This window comes from Rana temporaria, chromosome 1, assembly GCF_905171775.1.
Source record: "Rana temporaria chromosome 1, aRanTem1.1, whole genome shotgun sequence".
Classification (NCBI taxonomy): Eukaryota; Metazoa; Chordata; class Amphibia; order Anura; family Ranidae; genus Rana; species Rana temporaria.
This window is the reverse complement of record NC_053489.1, coordinates 461,932,880-461,956,547: the sequence shown is the minus strand read 5'-3', so window position 1 is coordinate 461,956,547 and position 23,668 is coordinate 461,932,880. Positions and strand designations below refer to the sequence as shown.

The following is a 23,668-nucleotide window of genomic DNA, read 5'->3' as shown; positions in this document are numbered from 1 at the left end:
GTGACAATAGTCATCAGGGAAAACACCAAACGTAAACAGTGTCTAACACCTCACAATTTTACTCAAAACTAGGAAAAGTGGCTTTAGATAATTAAAAAAATATATATTAATTTTTTTTATTATATTTTTAAATATCGGTAGAATAACAGTCTGAAATATATCTTTATCTTAGCCTCCCACAGTCCCTTGCCATCCCAAATTAGGTTTACAGTAGAAGCTTCAACACTGTGAATCAAGTCAGGTGCTACTGCATTACACATTATGTCAGTCTAACATGCTTCAGGCACTAAGGGTTGGAGAAAAATATGCTAGGGCTGATTTATAGAGAAGGAAGAGAAGCCCAAGTAGGTCCTCTCCAGAGTTTGAGGCTTTCTCATAACCCAATGAGTAGGCTGGGGTAATGCAAGCAGGAGAGTTGCAGGGTCTGTATAGTGGACTTTATAAACGTTTGGTGGGAAATCACCAGGTTGGTGAGTTGACCATATAGCCTTTCTGGAACTTACAGAAGACACATCCATAACCTTAAAAAAGGTTGTCTTGATCTGGAGGGCAGAAACCATCTGGTTGATTTACCTAAAGGTAAAAGGGCTGTTTAATTTGCAAAGGGATTTTGTCTTAGTTTAGTGAATGTGTAATGCTGGCTTCCATTATGCGATCATAAAGAAGCAGAAATACTCATTTGTTTTATTTACCTTGCACGTGATTGGATATTCTTTTCAAAGGGAATTTTCACGACATTTACTAAACTTTAAAATTGTATTTACATTTACTAAACTTGCAAAGTGAATGGCCCGTTTGCCTTTAGTTAAAAATTGTAGGCATTGTATATTTTTACAATCTGGAAAAATGTACCTATAAATAATATAACCATGCCTGTAATTATTTATTAACCCTTACAAACCAAATAGGGGGGACTAAAGTAGGCCATAAGTAAAGAGCTACAGTAAAGTTATAAAGATCTGTGCTGCTTTTGTAAAATTGATCTCTAAGTTTTACTTTTTGGGGGTAACCTGAAACATTTACATTATGTACTGCATTTATACACAAGAGGGCATATTTATCAGGCCTTGTGCCAAAAGATGTTTACACACTTTTGAGTCTAAAAGCATAACATGTTCAATGCTTTCCTATGCCCATTAAGTTGCGGCACAGCGCACAGCCACCAATACAATAGCTGTATGTTTTTTCACCAGGCCGCTTTTACGTTTAGCAACTAAAAGCATCTGGCCACCTATAGCCATTCACTTGTATTTGGCAGCTGTATGTGGCACAGAGGCTGCCTAAGTGCAGTAGAGTGACAGATATTTTACGCTTCAAGACTCAGGAGTGTGTATTCATCAAAATGGATGGAGTCTAAAGCTGTGAATGTGACATTCACAAAACATTCACCGGTGGTGAATCAATCACTGTCAATAAAAGCATGTGCACCTGGAAGATACATACAGTATGGAGTGAATGTTTGGTGAATATCAGAGTAGCTGATTTATAAATATGCCCCTTGGTTTAATTTAGATCATAATGCAATCATTCTTGAATTCCTACGCACATGATGAGTTTGCAGTTTATACTGAGAGATTGTATTTTCCGCCTGCTGCCACATCAAAATCAGCTTGTGGCACTCTTATCCGCTTTATAGTCTTTGGCCAGTTGCATGCTGCAGTCATGCAGAGAACAAATTTGAAACTGGATATCAAAGAGTTTGGAATGAACTTTAGAAATCCATGCTGAGTACTCTGGGGTTGCTTGAGCATCCCAGTCTATTTATTGCTGCCCCGGGGAGTCTGACATTTTTAGCTTTTTATTATACTGAATTGTTATTACTGTGCATTCTCATTATAAACATTTGAAGTAACTCCAGTGTAAGCCAGTCAAACTACTGAATATTTAGCTAATCATCCCTGATCAGGCTGCAGTTGTACTCATGTATAATATTCCAGCATTTTCTTGTAATTATCACACAGATCTAATAAGGCAGGTAAAAGGATGCAGAAGCTTTGTTGAATTAGGTATTACAACGTAAATACAATGTTATTCTGAGTTTGTATTCTAGTATAGCACATCTTATTCTAGTATATTTCATAGCACACCCCATTGGGAAAGCTAAAATCCAGGCAGATAGCCAAAACACCAATTCGTGCAGAAATGTGTTCATTAAAACATTTTTATGGTAGTTTTTGAAAGCAACTAGTGTAGGTACCTGAATGTGACTTGGTACTGGCTACTTGCAACCCCTGCATGGGACACTCAGACTGGGAAAAGAAAGAAGCAGCACAAGGAGCCAATTTGATGTGCTGTAGTGCTCATGTGCTAACAAGGAACATGTCAATGAAAGAGAGTAGAATGACAGAGGATGGTTGTGCTGCCTGACAAACCCCAAGAATTATACAAATAAGGCCTCATGCACACTGGGTGTTTAGGCTCTATGACAGTCTGACAGCTGCTGTGTCTGGACTTGGCTGGGCAGTGCATGTATATTAAGGGCAGTATGTGAATGCAAGCAGTGTCCTGGACAAAGCAGTTTTCACACTCATAGAGTTTGACAGACTGCTGGCAGCTGGACTGGATGGTGCACCTGTGCCCTCCAGCTACAGCTAAACCCCAAAGCTTCATGCACCAGGGCTAAACATGCAGTGTAGATGAGGCCCAATGATACAAATAATGACACAAAAAATATAGCTCCTTTGAGAAACTCTTATTCTCTTTACTGTCTATCAGCTCACCAGGAAGATCTCCATCTCCTCCAATCTCATTGTGATAGCCAGGGCTCTGCTGTTGGATGAACTTCCCGTTCTCTAGATATATGTTCTCCATATGATTCTAAGCACTATTTTCTAGAAGACCAGTGACACCAGCATTATGCCCTATTGTGGATTTTTCATAAAAGGCAAATGCACTTCGAAAAGGGTTAACGGGAAATGATAAAACATGCTAGATTGTGTACTTTCAAACAGTCATACTTTGTGTTAATTCAATAAACACAAAATCTTTTTTATCCCAGCCTCCTGTGCTGTCACCCTTTTTATAATTCTATCTATGTGGGCTGCTTGTGGTAGTGTAAGTAAATACTGTACATGTGCTGTATCAGTAGGCAAAAATCATGTTATGATTTTATATCTTCAGTGGTTCTTCTGCCTGGAATAGCATTTGAGATTTGTTTTTATTATGCCACCATTGCCAGAAATAGTAAATATGTTTTTTGTTCAAGGTGCTTGATATTTGAATTAGAAATTCTGTACACAATGCTTTTCCAAGGTGAAGAAGCATTTCCTTTTACTTTGTCATATAGAGCTTAATGATAATTGGTGTACCTCTTTGAGGTATAGCAGCCCATTAAAACTTATGTTCTGTGGTTCAATAACAAATGATTAATAGCTGCTTTTTATCTTTTAATCAATTAAAAGCTTAGGTAAAGCATTTGCTAAGAAACATATGTCAACCCACTGTATGCAAGTCAGTAATCAGGTAATCAAATACTGCAGTGATCTTTTGAAGTAAACTAAAGCACTAGCTGCATCACTGAAGCAAGAATAAAATACAATGCTGTCTTAAATATATCACCCTGTAAAATGTAAAGAACCATCCTTTCCTAAGAACCCATCTAATTTAATAGTGTCAAACTGAAGACCAAGGATACATGGTTTAACCATTATGGACTAGAAATTTGCATATCTAATACCATCATCACAAAAAATATTGCCAATGCCAAAATACTGATTATGAATTATTAGGACACTTTTATGATGCCTCTTCTGTGGCCTCAAATGTGGCTGAACATTTTTCAACACCTTATATATAAGCATATAAAATACATAGATTAAACTACAAAAGGTTCACTTTAAAACATGGATATGGATCTTTATTTTTAGCCATGTGACTTTTCAAACCTCATTGCACTCAATAATAATAGCCATTTTTTTAAAATAAGGATTCTTATTCTGGTCCATTTGCTTTATGAATTGGGTTAATGTTTTATTTTATGGTTGCATTTTTACAAGCAGTGATAAGGTCAGGCCAGTTCGGACAAAATGTGCATTTAATGTGCAGCGCTAACCCCAAGCTAAAACTATAAGACAATGTATATAAAAAACACACAACCAATATACCGTACGTAACAATTGATTGTGCACAAATGTAACTGTGTGAAAAAAGCAAATAATAAAACAATTACAAAAATCTGTGTAATACAATGTGTGATGGTAACCACTTGTCAGTTGATTAAGTAAATTAAGTGAAGTAGATCCTCCAGCACATGCCCAATGTACAAATATGCTCAAGAAACCAAGCAAACAGAAGAAGCTCTATAGAGTAAAATGTCTGGGTTAACTTTATTAAAACCAAGGATTAAAAAGACTCACGTTGTGCAATGTAGTAAAAGGCAACAAGACATAGATACCAGAGACCATGTTCAGTGCAACAGACAGCCTCCAAGAGGGCCTCTGCACATCCTAGCTTCACCCTCTGCATTTTGTCATACATGGCGTTATCAGTAAAAGGGTGCAAGCCACCATTTTACTACCCACGGGGAGGGTATAAATGCTTGCGTTTTGGTTTTATTGAGGTTTTTACTTATTTCATGACCTCAACATGGATTTCTGGAAGAATATTGCGGGGTTCGAACAAGAGTCCTAAACTGTCCTGCCAGGAAGCTTTCAAAGCCAACAGGCAATCATTCATTCCATACATACATGCGCCTGCAGGGCAAGGAAAGCCTAGCTTAGCGTTTTAGTCCACAAATCCCTTTGGTTTTCCTGTTTAAAGTTTATGCAAAACAAAAATATTTTTTAACATTTTTGGATAGAGTATGAAAAAGTTAAAACACTAATAATGTTATTTTTTGCTTCCTTTGCTTTCCTGCAAGAATTCAATGTATTTTCTATCCAGAAAAGACAGACGAAATTGTGGATGAAATTCCTATCTTAGAGAGTTGTCGCAAGAACTGCTGTCCCCATAGGTTGATTTTTTTCCTCACCTCTCAACTCAAAGTTTTTTTGGTTTCCCTTCATTTTTATTCTTATTGTGATGATATAGGGGTGTATTATTGCAGTGGGGTCACAGACAATAATAATAACATGACAAAGGCTCTAAATTCCTTCTCTATTCCACTGTGCCTTATTATAAATCACTGAGGTCCCCAATAACAGCGATGAGAAAATAGTCAAAAAAAGTATGAACGACTCTCAGCCAAAAATGTATTTTGCTTGCATTACCAAGTACTTACTCAAAGATATTTTGAAAGATCACAAAATCTAAACGACTTAATTTTCCAAAAATGGATATAAAGGTCACAGAGGAAGATAAAGTAAATATGCAAACATTTTAGAAGATTATCATAGCAAATGTCATAGCTAGTTAAGTTGAAAAAAGCCAAATGTCCATTAAGTTCAATAGCAAGTAATTTTTAAAATCAAGGGGGCACAAAACTGAACAAACTTTTGTTGAAAACCAATTAGCTGCGGAGTTACATAAATACGAGAGATCTCTATACAGTTTTTCCTACACATATGACTGCTAGAATCAATTGTATATAGTTTTCTATAGTGTGGAATGGGTTCAGAAATACAGTAATGTACAATTTCAATACATTGGCACTGTGTATATCAAATGATACAGTGTGATTTTTCTGATGAGTATAATGCATAAAGTGGATCCCTATTACCTGCTGCTGGAATGCAGTGTGGCAACATGTTCCCTAACTTCATTATCACAGGAAGGCCAGCTGCTACTTTTTTTATTTAATTAGCACAAATCAATTAGCTGTTAGTTTGTCATACTTCTGCTAGTTTCAAGATGACAACCTTGTCCTAGCTAGTTCATGAATTTGATAAAAAGATCGCAAAGGAATTGTCAAAAATCTCAATACTCTCCCGATTAGATTATTTTGTTCATGTGTGTGATTAAGGCACTTGCCTGTCTTAATTATCATTTAATTATTATGCAGGGATTAATTATGGATGTGCACACCACATGTGCTCCTTTGATGATTAAACATATATTTTTACAGCGGCAGAAAAGAGCCCGACACCTTTAATAATGGTATAATCATGCTTAGCCTTAAGCTGAGATGAACGGATATATCTGTTATCTAGCAACAAGCTCTATTTCTGTTCATGAAAAACCATCTTAATATTATAAAATGATTTTCAGCTGGACCTAGAAATCAAACAACTGGAAACTACATGGGGCTTTCTTTGCAGTTGTGTAATGAATACTGATAGATTTTGTATGTTTTAGGTTTATCCATGGATAAATATAGGATTGATTGTAAGGTACTTAAGTTGTAGGATTTTAGCTGTCATCTTTCCAAAACAGGTTATAAAGTAAAAGATATTGAATTCATGACTTTACGGTGACTAAGAGGTCCATTTTAAACAATCAGCAGTATGGCCTTGCCATGAACAAACCACTGCTTTAAAAAAAGGCTCATTTATAAAGCGCACATGAACTTTACAAATGTGCTGAGCACATCAATCAATTATTTCTAGCCTATGATTATTAATCTGAACAATCTTTAAGTGAGAAAATGTACATTTTAAAGAATTCCACGTATTAGCTCCTTGAATTCTGTGGCATGCACTATAACCTGTGAGTATGCACTGCTGTGCCATGTATGTCACAGAGCCTGCGTTCTGAAAAACAGAGTTGTTGAGAGGAGGCATTTAAAGGCTAAGTTTTTTCTAAATGTCACCATTACTTCCTGGAAACACCTTAGGATGGGGTAAACAACCTCAGGCATCCAGCTGTTTTGAAACTACAAGTCCCATGAGACATTGCAATGCCCTGACATTCCAAGGCACGACTCCTAGAGGCAGAGGCATGATGGGATTTGTAATTTCACCACAGCTGGAGGACCGAGGTTGCCTACCCCTGTCTTCAGACATGACATGAAAAGGAGTTCACCAGCTGACATCATTAGCACCCATCCTGCATCTGTTCTCCCCCTTCCAGCAACTCACTATCACCCACCTCCTCAGATGCACATTTTACCAATGCAATCAGTGAATATTGTTCTCACAAAATACACAGGCAAGTTTACCTTACTTGTAGTCTTCATTTATTTAGCAGAGTGTGCAGGAGCTGAGCAATCAGATAACAGCCTATGTGGATAGAGCTTTAGTATTGAAAACAGGAGAAGTATGTCATGGATTCTCTAAAGATCACCATACAATATACAATCTGTACAATCTCCTTTATATCTACCATCAACTATGTAGTGCAAGGGCCTGCCTGACTGGATACAGAGTTATTGGATAGATAGGTGCTTTCTCCTTTTATATAGTTTTTGGTAAATCTAAAGGAGATTGTACATTCTCTGTACAATCACTGTGCAATTTTCTTTAGATTTACCAGAACGATGGAATAGGAAGACTCCCCTGAACAACCTATTTAATTTGTATCAAATCGGGGTAGACCCTTGTACTACTTTGCTGATGAGAAATCTAAAGGAGCTTGTACAATCCTATTGTAATGTGTATGGTCACCTTAAGGGAAGAAGTAGAAAAGTGGGTGGAAATAAAACAAGAGGTGATGGTATAGTAATAAGGAAGGTATGGTCAAGACTGGTAATAAATGCCCTTTGACACCCTTTTCTGTGATGCAACAACACAGTGAATGATGGGAGATAAGCAACAGGAAGTGATGCAAGCAAAAAGATTGTTTTAAAAACTCAGACAGAAACATGAAATGTCAAAGCTTCTGTAGATCAGGTAGATGAGAGATAACATTGGGATGATCGGGTCTGAAATGATATTACAAAATGATTCTATTTATTATAGAAAGTAAAATTCTGTCCGAAAAGGTGAACTCCTTTAAGGAGTCAGTGCAGGGATTACTCTGCCTACAGGCAGAAAGGTGCCATAGGTAGTAGTTACCGGTACTAAGAAAACCAAAAGAGGCAGAGGGGAAGCTGCAAAGCATACAGGGAACCACAGAAGTTGAGGGAAAGAGATAGCAAGCAGACAGGCAGCACTCACAACATGAAAGGAGATTTTTCAAGTAAGCTTATATTGAATTGTCAAAAATAACTATTGCTTGTATTGCTATTACCTAGCTGTAGTAAAATGAAAGTGTATGCTGTGATCGTTGATTTCCATTCATATGGATGAATGTGCTCACAAAACTCCCAATAGATTTGCTACAACAAGAAGCCATAAACAATGCCGTATGACACTTTCTCAAATGGTATTCAACCAAAACTCCATCTACATAGTGAAACTGAACACATTTATTACCACTCAGGCATATGGCAAGCATAAAAAAGCCTTTGACATCCTAAATAAAATAGATCCATTAACGCTTATGTTCCACAGTCGAAAGTATTTAGGCTTTCCACAGCGAGTGAGTTTAAAAAAAATGGCTCTGCACTTCAATCTGCTTGCTTAATAACTTCAGAGAAGCAGACACTACCAGTGCAGTATTTAGCTTGCATAGTGTCTGCAATCTCTAATCCCTGCTTACCTTTAATTACACCATATTTATACCCACGATTATTTTTATTATTTTACATTTGTTCATTTCATTTATTTGATTTTTGTTTCCTCTTCTTTTTCTTTTTTTTTTTTGTTTTGTTTCTTATTTGTTTTCTTTTTAAGGCCCAATTTACCCTCTTTCACCCAGAACCCATGAGCAGAAAACAGAAAAAGAAATTGGAAATCCTTGTAAGTTGTAACGTTTATTTTTGTTCTTGATATACATTGTTTTATTTCTCTGTTGGTATTCTTTGCCTAACTCCAAGTTATATTTAATGTCTGCACCTGGTAAACAAAAAAAAATCTGATTTTGCTGAAAAAACACAGATCAGCTCTGTAATGCATTGTTTCCTATATTTGCTTTTTTTGTATTTATTTTTATAATAATTTAAGTCTTATTCTTTTTTTTATTTTTACACAGCCTTTTACTGCTGTATGTTTTGATTTTTAACGGATTTTTGCTTGTAAATTCCTTACAATAATTTTTTTTTGTCTTAGCAGATTAAAAACATTTATCCTACCACTCCAGTGCTGTTGCTGGTATAGCTAAGTAACAGCAACACCCACATCACAAGTATCCTCATAAGACTTTTATTACCGAAAAAATCAGATACGGATCTGACCAGGTCTTTAGGATTATGGAATGCATTAAGCAACCCATCCAAAATCCGGTGCCTATCAAACTGCACATTCATATTTAGACACACTGTTCAACTTCCATAACTGGAGCTAGTGGTGATGGTACTATGAAAGTTAATTCTTTTGAAGTACCTATGACTGTGACTTCTGTTAGGCTTTAATGATATTTTATTTCTTCCTCCAAAAAATGTAAATCCTGTTTTTAGTTGGAAGCCTAATAACCACTTCCACAGTAAAACTGAATGCAGCTACAGGCCAGGTGATGTACCTGCACGCCAAATAATATAACACAACATGCTTGAGCTGTGAACTCAAAACAACATAAATAATAAATAATCAATGTGCAGAAATAACTAAAAAGTTCATACACCAGAGAAATGCGTCCCAAAATATTTGTTGCACCAGTGAAGATTATTCATACAAATTAAACACTATGGCCCAGATTCACGTAGGGCGGCGTAACTTTAAGCGGGCGTAGCATATTGTAGTTACGCTACGCCACCGCAACTTAGAGAGGCAAGTGCAGTATTCACAAAGCACTTGCGTCCTAAGTTACGGCGGCGTAGCGTAAATGTGCCGGCGTAAGCGCGCCTAAATCAAATGAGGAAGAGGTGGGCGTGTTTTATGTAAACTAATCATGACCCCATGTAAATGAAGTTTTTACGAATGGCGCATGTGCGCGCATGCTCAGAATCACGTCGAATTTTCAAAGTAAATTGCACCCGCTCAATGCCTAACCTACGTCCAGCCCCATTCACGGACGACTTACGCAAACAATGTAAAATACGACGCTGTTCGTACATTTCCGACGTCCATACCTAACATGACTTACCCCTGCTTTATGAGGGGTAACTTTACGCCGGCGTATGTCTTACGTAAACGACGTATCTTGATACGCCGGGCGCACGTACGTTCGTGAATCGGCGTATCTAGCTAATTTTCATATTACACGCGGAAATCTATGGAAGCGCCACCTAGCGGCCAGCATAAATATGCACCCTAAGATACGACGGCGTAGGAGACTTACACCACTCGTATCTAGGCAACTGTGAGGAGTATGAATCAGGCGCCGAGTTGCGACGGCCCGCATTCGGAGTTATGACGGCGTATCTGGAGATACGCCGTCGTAACTCTTTTGTGAATCCGGGCCTCAATGTTCAAAATATTCATACGTGATCCACCCAGTGCTCAAACCACATCTCCAAGCATTTGCATTTACTAGATCAAATGTGACTCTCAGTGAATGATAAGTCAATCAACGCAATCAATATCTATCAATCTATAGTCAGTACATGGGAATAAATGGACAGCACCTCACAGATGTAAAGGAATATCCCTGAATGGATGGTCAGCAAAAAGTAGAAAGGTAGAACACCACGCTTACATAGTGTAAAACCTTCCATACACAATTTTTAGAATTGCCTGGTGATGTCACTTCTGGCTTTGCCCTGCTCGTTTCATCACATATCAGGGGCACGGAAGCGATGCCAGTCACCACATCCTTAAATATACTCAAGATGGGTAAAGACATACAGTAGGTATCTGTTCCAATTAATAATATAGGCCATTACTCACAATGCCATCTTGTGGTACTTTATAAATATAAACACTTAAGATAATAAAAAACAAGGATGCGATCTCTAGGAGCTATTAATTTCATGGGACATTATACCGGCCATTATACAAATGAAAAATTATTTAAAATAACAATATAAATAAAACAAATAATGTTTTTATTGAATTATTATTTTTATATTTAAAATTCTGGAATCTTGTGATCTTTTAAGGTATAACCTAAAATCATACAAATTCATCACAAATATTACAAATAAAAAAATTACATAAATACATAAAAATTTAATAAATGCTATTTTTTTAAATAAATAAGGAACCTAGGAACTTTTACATCACCTGGCACACTGGTGCACGGTTTCCACAACCACAATGTCCACCAGATACAGCGGATTGCGGCTCCCGTTATTCAAAGCGGCAAGGGTATTACGTGATCGCTATGCAAACAATTGATCAACATGTAAGCACAACTGTTATGAATGTGTTTCATTCATAACTGCTGTGCTTAGAATTTTGATGCTGTGATTGGCCCACATCTATCACATGGTACCTGGTCAATCACAGCACCATGTGATAGCAGCAGGCCAATCACAGCATTTTTGAATGAAATCTATTCGTGACAGTTCAAAACATTTCTGTCACTATGGTGACACTGAACTGCTCTAACAACAGGATGTAAAAAAAAAGTAAAAAAAAATATATTTTTTCTTTCAATAATTTAATATTTAAAGCAAACTCCCCTATCCATCCATGTCTCCATGCTTAATTCTGCTAATAAATCATGTTAAAAAACATTCTATAGCATTTTTGGCTGTGGCTATCTTGAGTAAGGGCAGATGATTCATGTAGCACTTACTTCTTGGAATTCATCTGCCCTGAGATTAGGCATGTAGGCAGGTGGGTGTGCTTAGCTAAGAAAACCCATTCTCCCCTTATGAAGAGTCCTGGGATGTATGACATCATTTTCCTAGGCAAAAGAAATGTAAAAAAAAAAGATTAAAACAAGTAAATATGATATACTTTCCTATATATTTACCAATGCTAGCAGCATAACAATTAAAAATAGTGTTGACTGAGAGTGTGAAGTTCCACTTTAAGGACATACGGTAACTATAAAGCATTGAACAGTCAGTGTGCTGATCATTTGCCACCAGAGCTACATCATATCTTTTGCCATAACTATAAAGAGCACACATGTTTATTTAACAGATTAATTAATTTTTTTCTGCCACTCACTGTACAGTTAAATTTCCATTTTCAAATAGAACTTATAGGTATTAGTAACATCTACCACATTTATTTAATTAAGGTTTAATGTTAATTTTTCTGAACATTAATGTCCATCAGTGCTTTTCTATTAACTGAATTTACACTTGCTACACGCTGCAGACATTCACTACATCAGGCTATGGCAACCCTCCAATTCAGATCTACTTGGCAATCATGGGCATTTGATGGGTAGATCACAACTGAACCCACTATGTTTCCAAAATCTGATCTGGGTGGATTTTCCTCACTCTCTGTTAACTATTACTGACCTCTACACTGCATTACTTACTACTGACTTCTGAACTTTGTGTTACTAAATTTTCACTCCTTCACCCAGCATTATGCACTGCTGACATCTGCTTTACTCATTCCTGACCTCTGAACTCTATGTTGCTCGTTCCTGACCCCTGCACTGTGTATTGCATACTACTGACCTCTGAACTCTTCATTACTTAGTCCTGACTTAAGTTCTGTATATTACTTATTACTGTCCTCTGATTTATGCATTATTTAATACTGACGCTGTAGCTCTGAAATACTATTGACTCCTGAACGCTTTGTTACCTACTAGTGACCTCTGAACTCTGTATTACCTTCTACTGACCCTTGCACTCAGCTTTAAATATTACCAAGCGCTGAACTCTATATTACCTAATACTGACCTCTGTACTCTGCGATACTTAAAGCGGAGGTTCACCCCTACAATATACTTTTTCCCCTTAGATTGATGCTCGTTTTGTCTAGGGGAATCGGCTAGTTGTTTTAAAATATGAGCAGTACTTACGGTTTACGAGATGCATCTTCTCCGTCGCTTCCGGGTATGGGCTGCGGGACTGGGCGTTCCTATTTTGATTGACAGTCTTCCGAGAGGCTTCCGACGGTCGCATCCATCGCGTCACGATTTTCCGAAAGAAGCCGAACGTCGGTGCGCAGGCGCAGTATAGAGCCGCACCGACGTTCGGCTTCTTTCGGCTACTAGTGACGCGATGGATGCGACCGTCGGAAGCCTCTCGGAAGACTGTCAATCAAGAAGGAACGCCCGCTCCCGAAGACCCATACCCGGAAGCGACGGAGAAGATGCATCTCGAAAACGGGTAAGTACTGCTCATATTTTGAAACAACTAGCCGATTCCCCTAGACAAAACGAGCAGGAATCTAAGGGGAAAAGAGAAAAAAATAAATAAATGGGTGAACTCCCGCTTTAATACTGTTCTCTGAACACTGCCTTTCTCCTGACCTTTGCAATATGCTCAACAAACTACTAATCTTTGAACTCTGCGTTACCCTACACTCTGAGTTACTCACTACAAACCCCTGCACTCTGCGTGACATACTTCTGACCCTTGCACTCTGTGTTATTTATTATTGACCTCTCAACTCTGCATTCCATACTATTTTTTTTTTTTTTTTTTTTTTTTTTTTTTTTTTTTTAGTGTATTTTTGTGCGTGTACTCGAGAGAGGAGCCGGACTGCAGGAGTTGGGAGTAGGCAGGCCTCCCCCAGAGGCAATCTGCCACCTTTCTCCATGCCCCGGGTGGCAATGGCGGGTGTGTGAGGGGGTCCTCCCACACAGCCCGCCCTACCTGCTCCGCTTTGAAGCCCAACGGGGCAGAGGGACTCCCTATAAGGGAGTGAGAGGATTAGCCCGCTCAACCAGCCCCATTAGTCCTTCGCCTCTCTTTTAGAGACCGCGTGGTCAATGTGAGTGTGTTAACCCAATTTAGAGTGCGTGTGTAGGTGTGGTGGTTTTTGTGGGAGGGGGGTGGGCGTACTAAGCACAGGCTTACCTTGCATAGCACACCCACCGGGAGCCGGGCTGAGACCACCAAACTCAATTCACATGAAGCCGAGACCGGGATCCGAACCTCTAGCTGCAGAGGTGAATGGCTTGTCAGCGCAGTGCCAATCGCGTTGAGCCACCACAGCTCCTGCATTCCATACTATTGATACCCTTGACTCTGTGTTACTATTGACCCCTGAACTCTGTGTTACTTACTACAGACCCTTGAACTTTCCAAACGTCCCTTACTTTTTATTGGGACCTTGCTAGATTATCTCTCTTTAAAAAAAAATGTGCTGCCCCCTGGTGATCGTTTCCATGTTTTTCACATAGATTCCATGCTTTCCTATCCCCGCACTACACATTTGATACCATATAAATTAGATTTTTAGTTGAAAAAAAAAACATTTTCATTCACAATTCTTTGCCTTCTGCATTTGCTGCAATTTCTAATCATATCTATACCTACAATATGTGTATCGGTCCTTACCGAAAAAAGTGTTGAGAGAAGAGAGAGAGAGAAAATGGCCTATAGTCAGTAGAATTGTGTGGATATGTGGTAATCCGCACACAATATTGTGGATGGTGGATGTGCATTATAATGGATAGCATTCAAGATCTCTTTTTTTAAACAATAACTGCAATAGTAATACATGACTATAAAGCTGCTGTAGGATTTTTAACAGATTTGTTACTCAACCTCAAGTTCGGCAGGGTATGCTCTCCACAGAAGTAGAATGTCTTACTGTTTCTGTAAACACAGACTAAGTTAAGTACAGAATGGAAACTGTAAAGCTTCTAGCTGTTTTTATTAGCTTTCAACAAATATAAAACAGAACTCATCTTTCCCTGTCATCTATAGTGTTATCAAACTGACTTTAGGGTGTGGAGGGCCAAGTCTGTTAAGTGAAACAAGCCTTCCAGTTTCATATATTATACTGTAAATTACTTGCAGCAAGAAAAAAATCTGCAAAGGCATAAATAAAAAAAGTCATGAACTATGAGTATACTTTTCTGCTTTCTGCCTCTAGACTATGGTTAAATCATTGTAATCTTGTGAACTTTGCCTAGGAAGACCTTGTATGCATTAAAACCCGATTATCAAGCAAACTTTCCTATGCACACTAAAAAAAAGTCAGCACCTTAGCAAGAGGCCATCCATATATATAGGGCAACATAAAAGGCAGTGAAGGGAAATCAGTTTTCTGAACAGAGACATTGTTCAATTGAAGTATATTGCAGATTCAGTGATAACTAAAAAGCTATGATATTACTTAGACCAGTGTTTCCCAACTCCAGTCCTCAAGGCACACCAACAGGTCATGTTTTCAGGCTTTCCATTATTTTGCACAGGTGATTTGATCAGTTTCACTGCCTTAGTAATTACCACAGCCATTTCATCTGAGGGAAATCCTGAAAACATGACCTGTTGGTGTGCCTTGAGGACTGGAGTTGGGAAACACTGACTTAAAACCTCTTTCACACTGACACGTTTTTCAGGCGGTTCAGCGCTAAAAATAGTGCTTCTATACCGCCTGAAAAAATCGTGCCCTGCAGGCTTCAATGTGAAAGCCCGAAGGCTTTCACACTGAAGCAGTGCGCTAGCAGGACCGCTACAAAAGTCCTGCTAGCCGCATCTTTGGAGCCGTATAGGAGCGGGGTGTATACCACTCCTTTCCCATTGAAATCAATGGGAAACCGTGGTGATACCACCCACAATGCGCCTCTGTAGAGGTAATAACCCTTTTTCAGCCGCTAGCGGGGATTAAAACCACACCGCTCGCGGTCGAATATCGCTGTAAATACAATGGTATAATGGCGCTAAAAATCGCGCCACTATACCATCACCGCACCTCCACTGCTCCGTGTGAAAGGGGCCTAAGAGTCTTACTGTCTCTAAAAACTAACAATCTAATGTAAAGATGTTTTAGTTCTACAAAATGTGTCAATGAAAGACTCAAACACATGGGCATTGCATCTCTTAGTGAGAAAGACCCACTTATACACCTTTGTAGCCAGAGGTTTTTGAAGATTAGAAGCCCAAACCAAGTTTAGAAGCATTGGTGTGTGTCAATTAACTTAAAGTGATATTTAAGTCTATGCTTTTTAATTTAAAAATAACAAACATGTTATACTTACCTGCTCTGTGCAGTTGGTTTTGCACTGAGCAGCCCCTATCCTCCTCTTCTCAGGTCCCTCGCCAGCATGCCTGGTCCCTCCCTCATGTTTTCTCCCCCCCACAGCAAGCAGCTTGCTTGCTGTGGGAGCGTGCCAAGCTGCCACTCTGTGTGTTCAATCAGACACAGAGCCGTGGTTCGACCCCGCCCCCTCTCTCTCCTCATTGGCTCACTGACTTTGATTGACAGCAGCGGGAGCTAATGGTGCCACTCAGACAATGAGCAGGGAGAGTCCAGTCTACTGCAACAGCGCTGGATGAATACGGCTCAGGTAAGTATTAGGGGGGCTGAGGGGGGCTGCTGCACAAAGAAGGTGTTTTATCTTAATGCATAGAACTGCTGACTTTGCAACCACTTAAAAAGTTCAGTTTTCTGGTGCAAGGTTAAAGTGAATCTAATAGATCACCTTGTAAAACAACCCATTCAGTTTAAAATAGAAATTATAGTAAAGGCAACATATTTTTTTTTTTGTATAGAGATAAAAAAAAACATTATAAATACCCTTTTCCCCATTTTTTCATAAGTGATCACGTTCCCTCTGATCTCAGCTGCATAAGAGCTGGGGAAATGAAAAGCAGCAGCACACTGAACTTCCTAGTGAATGGCTGTGCGGGGAGGGGGGGGCGTGTCAGGACAAGTCTAATCATTAGAGGAGAGCACACTGAGTTTCCAGCACAGCTATAGAACTGGCCATGATGTGCTCTCCTCCTGAGTGTGGTCAGTTTTTAATAGGAAAGCAAGGGGACTATAAGGATCACCAGGGATTTCACATAAAGGAAGCAAAACAAAGAGAAAAGAATACTTTCTCATACAAGCACATGATCCAGAAGGCAGATATCAGTGTTGGGGTAACAAACACTTTAATGTTCTTATGGCAGGTGGCATTTTATATTTGGACTTATAAAGACTTTTGACTTACTCATCTGTATAGGAGAGACACCAAGCAGCATATGTTTGACAATGGCACCCCTGTATCACAAACAGGGGTTCTCAAATGGATTTGGCTTATTTGTCACACTACAATCATGTCCTGATGAAAAATAAATGTACATAAGTAAGCTGTGCATTCTGTATGCATCTCAAGGCTTAGTTTTCAACTTTGACTGGGATGTACCTTAATCTGTTTGTTTATCCTCAATGGAGAATATTTGTCACCGTGCCCAAGGACCTGCACAAATAGAGTGGAAAAATCCATTAATAAAAGTGGTATTTTTACTTTAGAGATTTTTTTGTCTTTCAAATACACAAGCTACATTATTAAACAATGCAGGCAGGCAATATTTTTTTTTGCTTAACACTAATGTCAGTAATTTAACTGTTGGAATGTGAATTACTGTATAATGTCTTTTTTTCAATGTTTTGAAAACGAAATTTGTGATAATTTCCCCTTTTGTTTGTATTTAATCTACTGTATTCAGCATGCAGCTTCAAAACCTTGGTTCGTACAGCTGCTAGCTGTGGTAGGCCAGTTCATATTCCTGGCTTATCAATAGTCTGGTCTTCAAATCTCACGGCAGGGATAGCCGTCCAACAGAAATAAACAATATCATGCCAGATACAGTTTAGGGAATGCTTTTAAATGTATCAACACATGGATGTAGAAAGAGCCAGCTGCCATTTCTAGTGAATTAGATTTGGAAGGATATGCAGTGTAGAGTAAGAGCCCTCTCATAAAATTCTCCAAGGGATGGCCATAAAACAGCCATAAATGCTATTGAAATGCCTTTCACTAAGCACCGGCCATCTACTCCTGTTCCCTATTGCACAATGCATTCATTAGTGCTACTTGTGTCGTATGTTTTTATCCTCTTCAAAATTATTGCTCACATTTATGATTGTTTGAGCCATGCTTTGAGCTAGATCAACCAAATTTAAACTGCATTGTTAGTGAAATGCAGATTAAAAAAATATATATATATATATATATATATATATATATATATATATATATATATATATATATATATATATATATATATATATATATTGATTTGTATGTTTCAGGGTACCATTTATGTATGACTATATATGCTGATATCAAAATGATGTTATAGTTAAATGATAAATAAACATATATCAAAGTTTCCTTTTAATGAAAACATGTTTATTGAAAATTAGGGTAGTTGGCTATAGCAACCAGATCTTAGATTCTATGCTTAAATCTGTAGCAGCCTGAAACAAGCTGTACAGATGTCCCGTTGATCCCTGAATATGCCTAAATACACATGAATTACACATGTTGTGTAACTGAATATTGTTTTTTTTTGTATGTGGCTCAATGAAGCTGACATCATCTAGGTACAGTTAAAAACATTTTGGCAGTTTTTAACGGAAATGCTGTTCAGATCTCTAGCTTAGGTCTCTCATACTGTGGTGCTGGAAGGGCTTGCATATGCACACTAGCTTATCTAAAGTGCAAGACATTCAGAAAAATCTTCTTGCCTCAACTGGGTTAAGCCTGGTACACACTAAGGCCCCTTTCACATGGGCTGTCCGATCATGTCCGCCTGTCAGTTTTTCAGGCGGACCTGATCAGACCGTGCATTGTCCCCTATGAAACAGCGGGTTTCATCGGCCACCATATGATCCGATCCTGTCCGCCAAAAACAGACGTATAGTGTCCTTTTTTCTCCTTCTGTCCGGCAAATCGGATGACATTGGACAGAAACGGATGGGCATTTCCATCCGATTGCCCCATAGAGGCGAGCAGGACTGTGCATAGCGTACCAGACATGGACCAGTCATCCACCTACTCAGCAGGTATCAGCGGAGAGATCCCACCGCTAAGCAAGCAGATTCCACTTGATTAGCAGAGGGGCCCATTTGAAAGGGGCCTAATAGTTTTTTTTTTCATGCAAGCCAGTGGGTTGAAAGCAAAAAAATCTGACAGCTCCAGTCAGAGCCACGGTACTAACGATCCAACGTTAGTACAGGTATTACCCCCACTGATCTGTTGTGTTCTGACAGGGGGACAGCCTCTCCACCAGAACAGTTCGAACAGTGCTCTCAGCTATTGGCTGAGAGTGCTGATCGGAGACAGTCTGCTGCTGGTCTTCCAGCATGTTTGTCCAACAGAAGACGGGAAAATGGTTGGCTTTTGTCAGACCGACTGACATACACAGAGGCCAAATGTCGGCCGGTTTTTATTGAACTGTCTCCTGAAATTCGGCCCATGTGTACTAGGCATTAGCCAAAGCCACCAATGACAGACACAATGGGGTTGATTTATTTAAGGCAGATAGACTTAGAAAAGGAATTTGCACCTTGCAGGGGGAATTTTCCCCAGGCTTTAATGAACATGGTAAAATGTCACTTTGCAAAGAATACCCAATCACACAACACCAAAATAAAACTACAACTTTTGCTCGGACATGATTGGATGATGAGCTCCACTCGATTAACTAGGCTCTGAGAAAATTCCCTAGCAAAGTGTATCTTTCCTTGCAAAGTGAACAGTCTATCTGTACTTAATAAATAACCCCATAATGTAGAAGATGAAAAGGAGAAGTGGTCACACAACTCCAACATTTTTTTAATCTTCATGTATGACTCTGTAAAACGTTTGGGTCCCAAAAAGACAAATGCTGATCAAAACAGCTATTTAAGTCAAATTAAACCAGCCTGGAATTGCAAAAATAACTGAATAGATCTAAACAGCCTACCACATATGCTTTTGGTAAGTTCATATTGATAAAACTTGTTTTTAGTAGCTTGTATTGCTGTTTGTGCATTTGAACTAAAAGTACCTGAAATTGTGTGTAGACAGACTAAAATATTTTTTTCAAAAAGGGCTTTTTTCACATTTATTATGACAAAAAAAGTCGCATTTTGTTGCCCACCATGACTATTTTGTATCTAGAACCACAATAAGCAATGTAGGCAAATGTTGTTGCCCACCATGACTATCTTGCATCTAGAACCATAATAAGCAATGTAGGGAAATGTTGTTGCCCACCATGACTATCTTGCATCTAGAACCATAATAAGCAATGTAGGCAAATGTTGTTGCCCACCATGAATATCTTGCATCTAGAACCATAATAAGCAATGTAGGCAAATCGCATAAGGCACCACTAACTAAAGAGTGAGTTATAACGAGTTAAGAATTATGTTGTTATTTTTTATCTGTCCCCGTCAGTATCAAAAAGGCAAGACAATCCAACTTCACTACGATCACATCTTTAAGTGAATGTTATTATCCTACATTTAACATTAGCATTTAAGTTTTAATATTATGGTATTATAGAAAGTTGGTTTAAGAAAACTTCAGATTTTATCAGGTAGGTGGGTCTGTGGGATACCCTGTTAAAAATCAGGTTAATTTATCCAAAGCCTATTAGCCAGCTTGATGTTAAAAGTGACTTGTCCAACAAGTATACTTATTATAGCTTTGAATCTATAAAGTATAACGATTATTGTATTTAACTCCCTACTTTAAATAAAGATAGGTCTTGATTTAATGGAATGATTGGAGCTGCTCTTTCAGTTTGGAAAATGCAAAAATTATGTAATATTTTAAATCAAGTAAAAGTAGTGAAAGTAGAAGCAAGTAAAAATATGGTTCTCTATTGTTAAGATAAAGGTGTGTTTTTTATGAAACATTGGTGCTCACAATTTATTGGAAAGTACACATAGTTTCCCTCCTGTAACTCATAGACATTCCGCTATATCTTTTTAGCTGCTCCAAGCTCAGACAACGTAGCCCTGTATGTTGGGATTGTCATTGCTGTCATCGTTTGCCTGGCCATCTCAGTCATCATTGCTTTGTTTGTCTATCGGAAGAACCATCGCGGTTTTGAGTCTGACATCATTGACACTTCTGCACTAAATGGCGGGTTCCAGGCTGTCAACATTAAAGCTGCAAGACAAGGTGAGTCGAACATTATAAATGAATGATGGACAATGGCAAGAATTAATGCCATCATGGCTCTGTGAGTCATAACACTGTAGCAGTATTGCCATTACAGTACAACCTGTAGCTAAATCAAATAAGAAATGTGTTCAAATGTTATGCTTGTGTTGTAGAATGTATTATGAGATCATATTATACATTTTATGTTGCTAATAGGGTTATAGAGTGGGTCCGTGGCACTTTATTCAGTATTCTTGGGCTGTATTCCCCTAAAGTAACAACTATTTGACTGCACATATTAATTCCCTAATAACATTGTAATTAAACTATTTGAGTACAATCATATTATCCCAAACACTGGCAATGCTACCAATGTAAAGGTTTTTTTTTTTGGTGCAGCTGGCTCATACAAATAACATACAGATAAGGAGTACTCAACCCCTTTTTTTCCCCATCGTTGTTTAACACCAATGAATAACATACAGATAAGGGGTACTCATCCCCTTTTTTCCCATTGTTGTTTAACACCAATTAATCACTAGTAAATATTTCTGGTCTCACTTTCACTTGTTCTCATATGCTTAAAGAGGAATTTCTCCTTCCCCATATTATTTTTTTGTTCCCCCGCTTACCTCATGCTGAACTGGCCACACTTCAGATACTCACCCACATAGACGATCCAGCATTGTCCTGCTGCCACTGCTGGGTCTAGCGCTTGCCTCCATGCTCATCTGTGACATCATCTGGAGGCTACGTTGGCTCTTCTGGGTTCTAGCGGAGCCTACCTTTGATGCTCCGCCACGCCCGCTCCCTCCCCCGTTGGTGAATGGGTGGATGTGCGTGGCTCCCAGTGACTCCTGAGATATGCACATCATATATCCCAGGAGGCACTGGGGGCACTGACATAATTTTCCTAGGCAAATGATGGAGACTGGGGGGGGGGCTGTCCGAAAACGAAATAAAATAAAAAAATACAATATATGTGCAGCAGAGGGTGGGCGGGATGCAGGGGGACTCCTTTGAGTTCCCTCAGCCAGAAGCTTGTTACAGGTTGTTACCCAAACCGAGTAAGAGCTCTGTGTATCTATTCAGATACAGAGCCCTGACCTGGTCCTGCCCCCTTTCTCCCCTGATTGGCTGACTGACTTTGTTTGACACAGAAGCCAATAGCGCCGTTGCTCTGTCTCAGTCAATCAGAAGGAGTGTACTGGATGGCTAAGGGGATTGCTGTACTGGATGGCTAAGGAGACGTAGACATTGCTGGAGAGAGAAGGAACTCAGGTAGGTAATTGGGGGGTCCTGGGGGGTTACTACACACAGAATGTTTTTTATCTTAATGCATAGAATGCATTAAGATAAAAAAACGTTATGCCTTTAGAACTCCTTTAAGATTAGCCTGCACAGTACAGACAGGAAAACAAAGCTGAGCAGCTCCCTTATAAACAAAGAGAACTAAGTGGGATTTTAGAGTGCTAGAACAAAAAAGTAAGCTGCATTTTTTAACTATTTTTAAAGCTATGTTATGTGAATAGGAACTTTTAACAAATATAAAGTAGGTGTTATCCCAATTTGGCTGCAAAAGTGGAAATACACTTTAAAATGATTTTGCAGCAACAGCAGCATCAAAATACATAAAATATTTATACCATATACTGCATTTGGCTACATGGAAATTATAACTGCCAGTCTCCGGCTAACGTGCCAGTTTTAGCTCTGAAGTAGGCCATGCAGAAGCTTTTGAAAAGATTGTTTGTGCAAATTATTGGTGTTGTCTAAAGCCACCATGCTGTGTTGTTGCGATGTGTCACTGAATTGACTCTAGTTTTGTCAGATTTGACAGCTAGATTTTTCCCACAGCTGACAGAGCCATCACTTGGTCCTGCAATCTGAATATGATTTTTTATTTCTTTCAACTACACTTCGATATTTTGTATGGATATGTTGTATTCACAGAAAGCAGGCACACACCATTACAACGCCTTCTTTCTTTCTTTGTACGTGAAGCAAATAATCTTCACGTGCCTTAGATTAGCTCAAATAAGTATGCATGCCATTTACAGGTGCTGTCATATAAGTGCACGTGATTATGCAGAGAACATGTTTGCATGTGACATGCTTCATTTGTGAAAGATTTAAATGACAAACTAAATTTCCTCATCACATAATAGCTTTTCACAGGAAGTACGGTAAAATACTCTGAGCAGCAAGCACTAAATCTGCTTGATGGATTTCCCTCTTGTGCAATATCTGATGACTGCCTATTGCATTTATCCATGTGCTGTTTACTTACAAATTAGGATACTGGAAAAACATGAGCGTTAGTGAAAGAGAAAACATAAGACATAACATAAGACATGACACCTGCATTACCTGCATAAACAGTACACATGATAATGGAAATGAGACTGGAGCAGACAAATAAGCAGACAGCATAACACTGGCCATACATAAGGGAACCGCTATAATCATGGTACAGATTTATCTCTGCTCTACCAGCATTGGAGTTGGGATTATCCCCTGCTGTTGTACTCTATTCTCCCGAATTTTTTTCTTTATCTGTTTTGTGCTTCTCCCCAATTACTTTTTTTCAATCATAGAATTTTTATTTGTTTTTTCACAATACGACAAAACAAAAAACATAAAAACATTTCCCACAAATAACCCCACCCATACACACTTCAAAAAAAACAAAAGAAAATACCACACACTTCCGTGTTTCTGCCTACCAGACTACGCTTCAATCTTTACTCAAGGCCCTTAATCTCATTAATGCTCCTTAATGGGATATATATACTTATCTCCCTCTTCTGACAGTATCATTGTTTCACTCAACTAAATGTTCAAACAGATTGGAGGCTAACCACCAATGCCACATTTGTTTTTGTTTTTTTTAGAACTCCTCCTATGTTTATAT

At 38.6% G+C, this 23,668-nt stretch overlaps 1 protein-coding gene across 4 annotated transcripts in view; it reads left to right on the top strand.

The window, feature by feature from the left end:
• The window catches only part of UNC5C (unc-5 netrin receptor C), a 490,092-nt gene that overhangs the window by 424,101 nt on the left and 42,323 nt on the right, over positions 1 to 23,668 (top strand). For 2 of the 4 annotated variants that reach the window (XM_040328051.1, XM_040328059.1), the window contains 2 exons: positions 8,589 to 8,654; positions 20,581 to 20,772. In XM_040328051.1, coding sequence (XP_040183985.1) covers positions 8,589 to 8,654; positions 20,581 to 20,772 — 258 coding nt within the window. The remainder of the gene's footprint in view (positions 1 to 8,588; positions 8,655 to 20,580; positions 20,773 to 23,668) is intronic. The other 2 variants (XM_040328065.1, XM_040328072.1) reach the window with 1 other exon arrangement.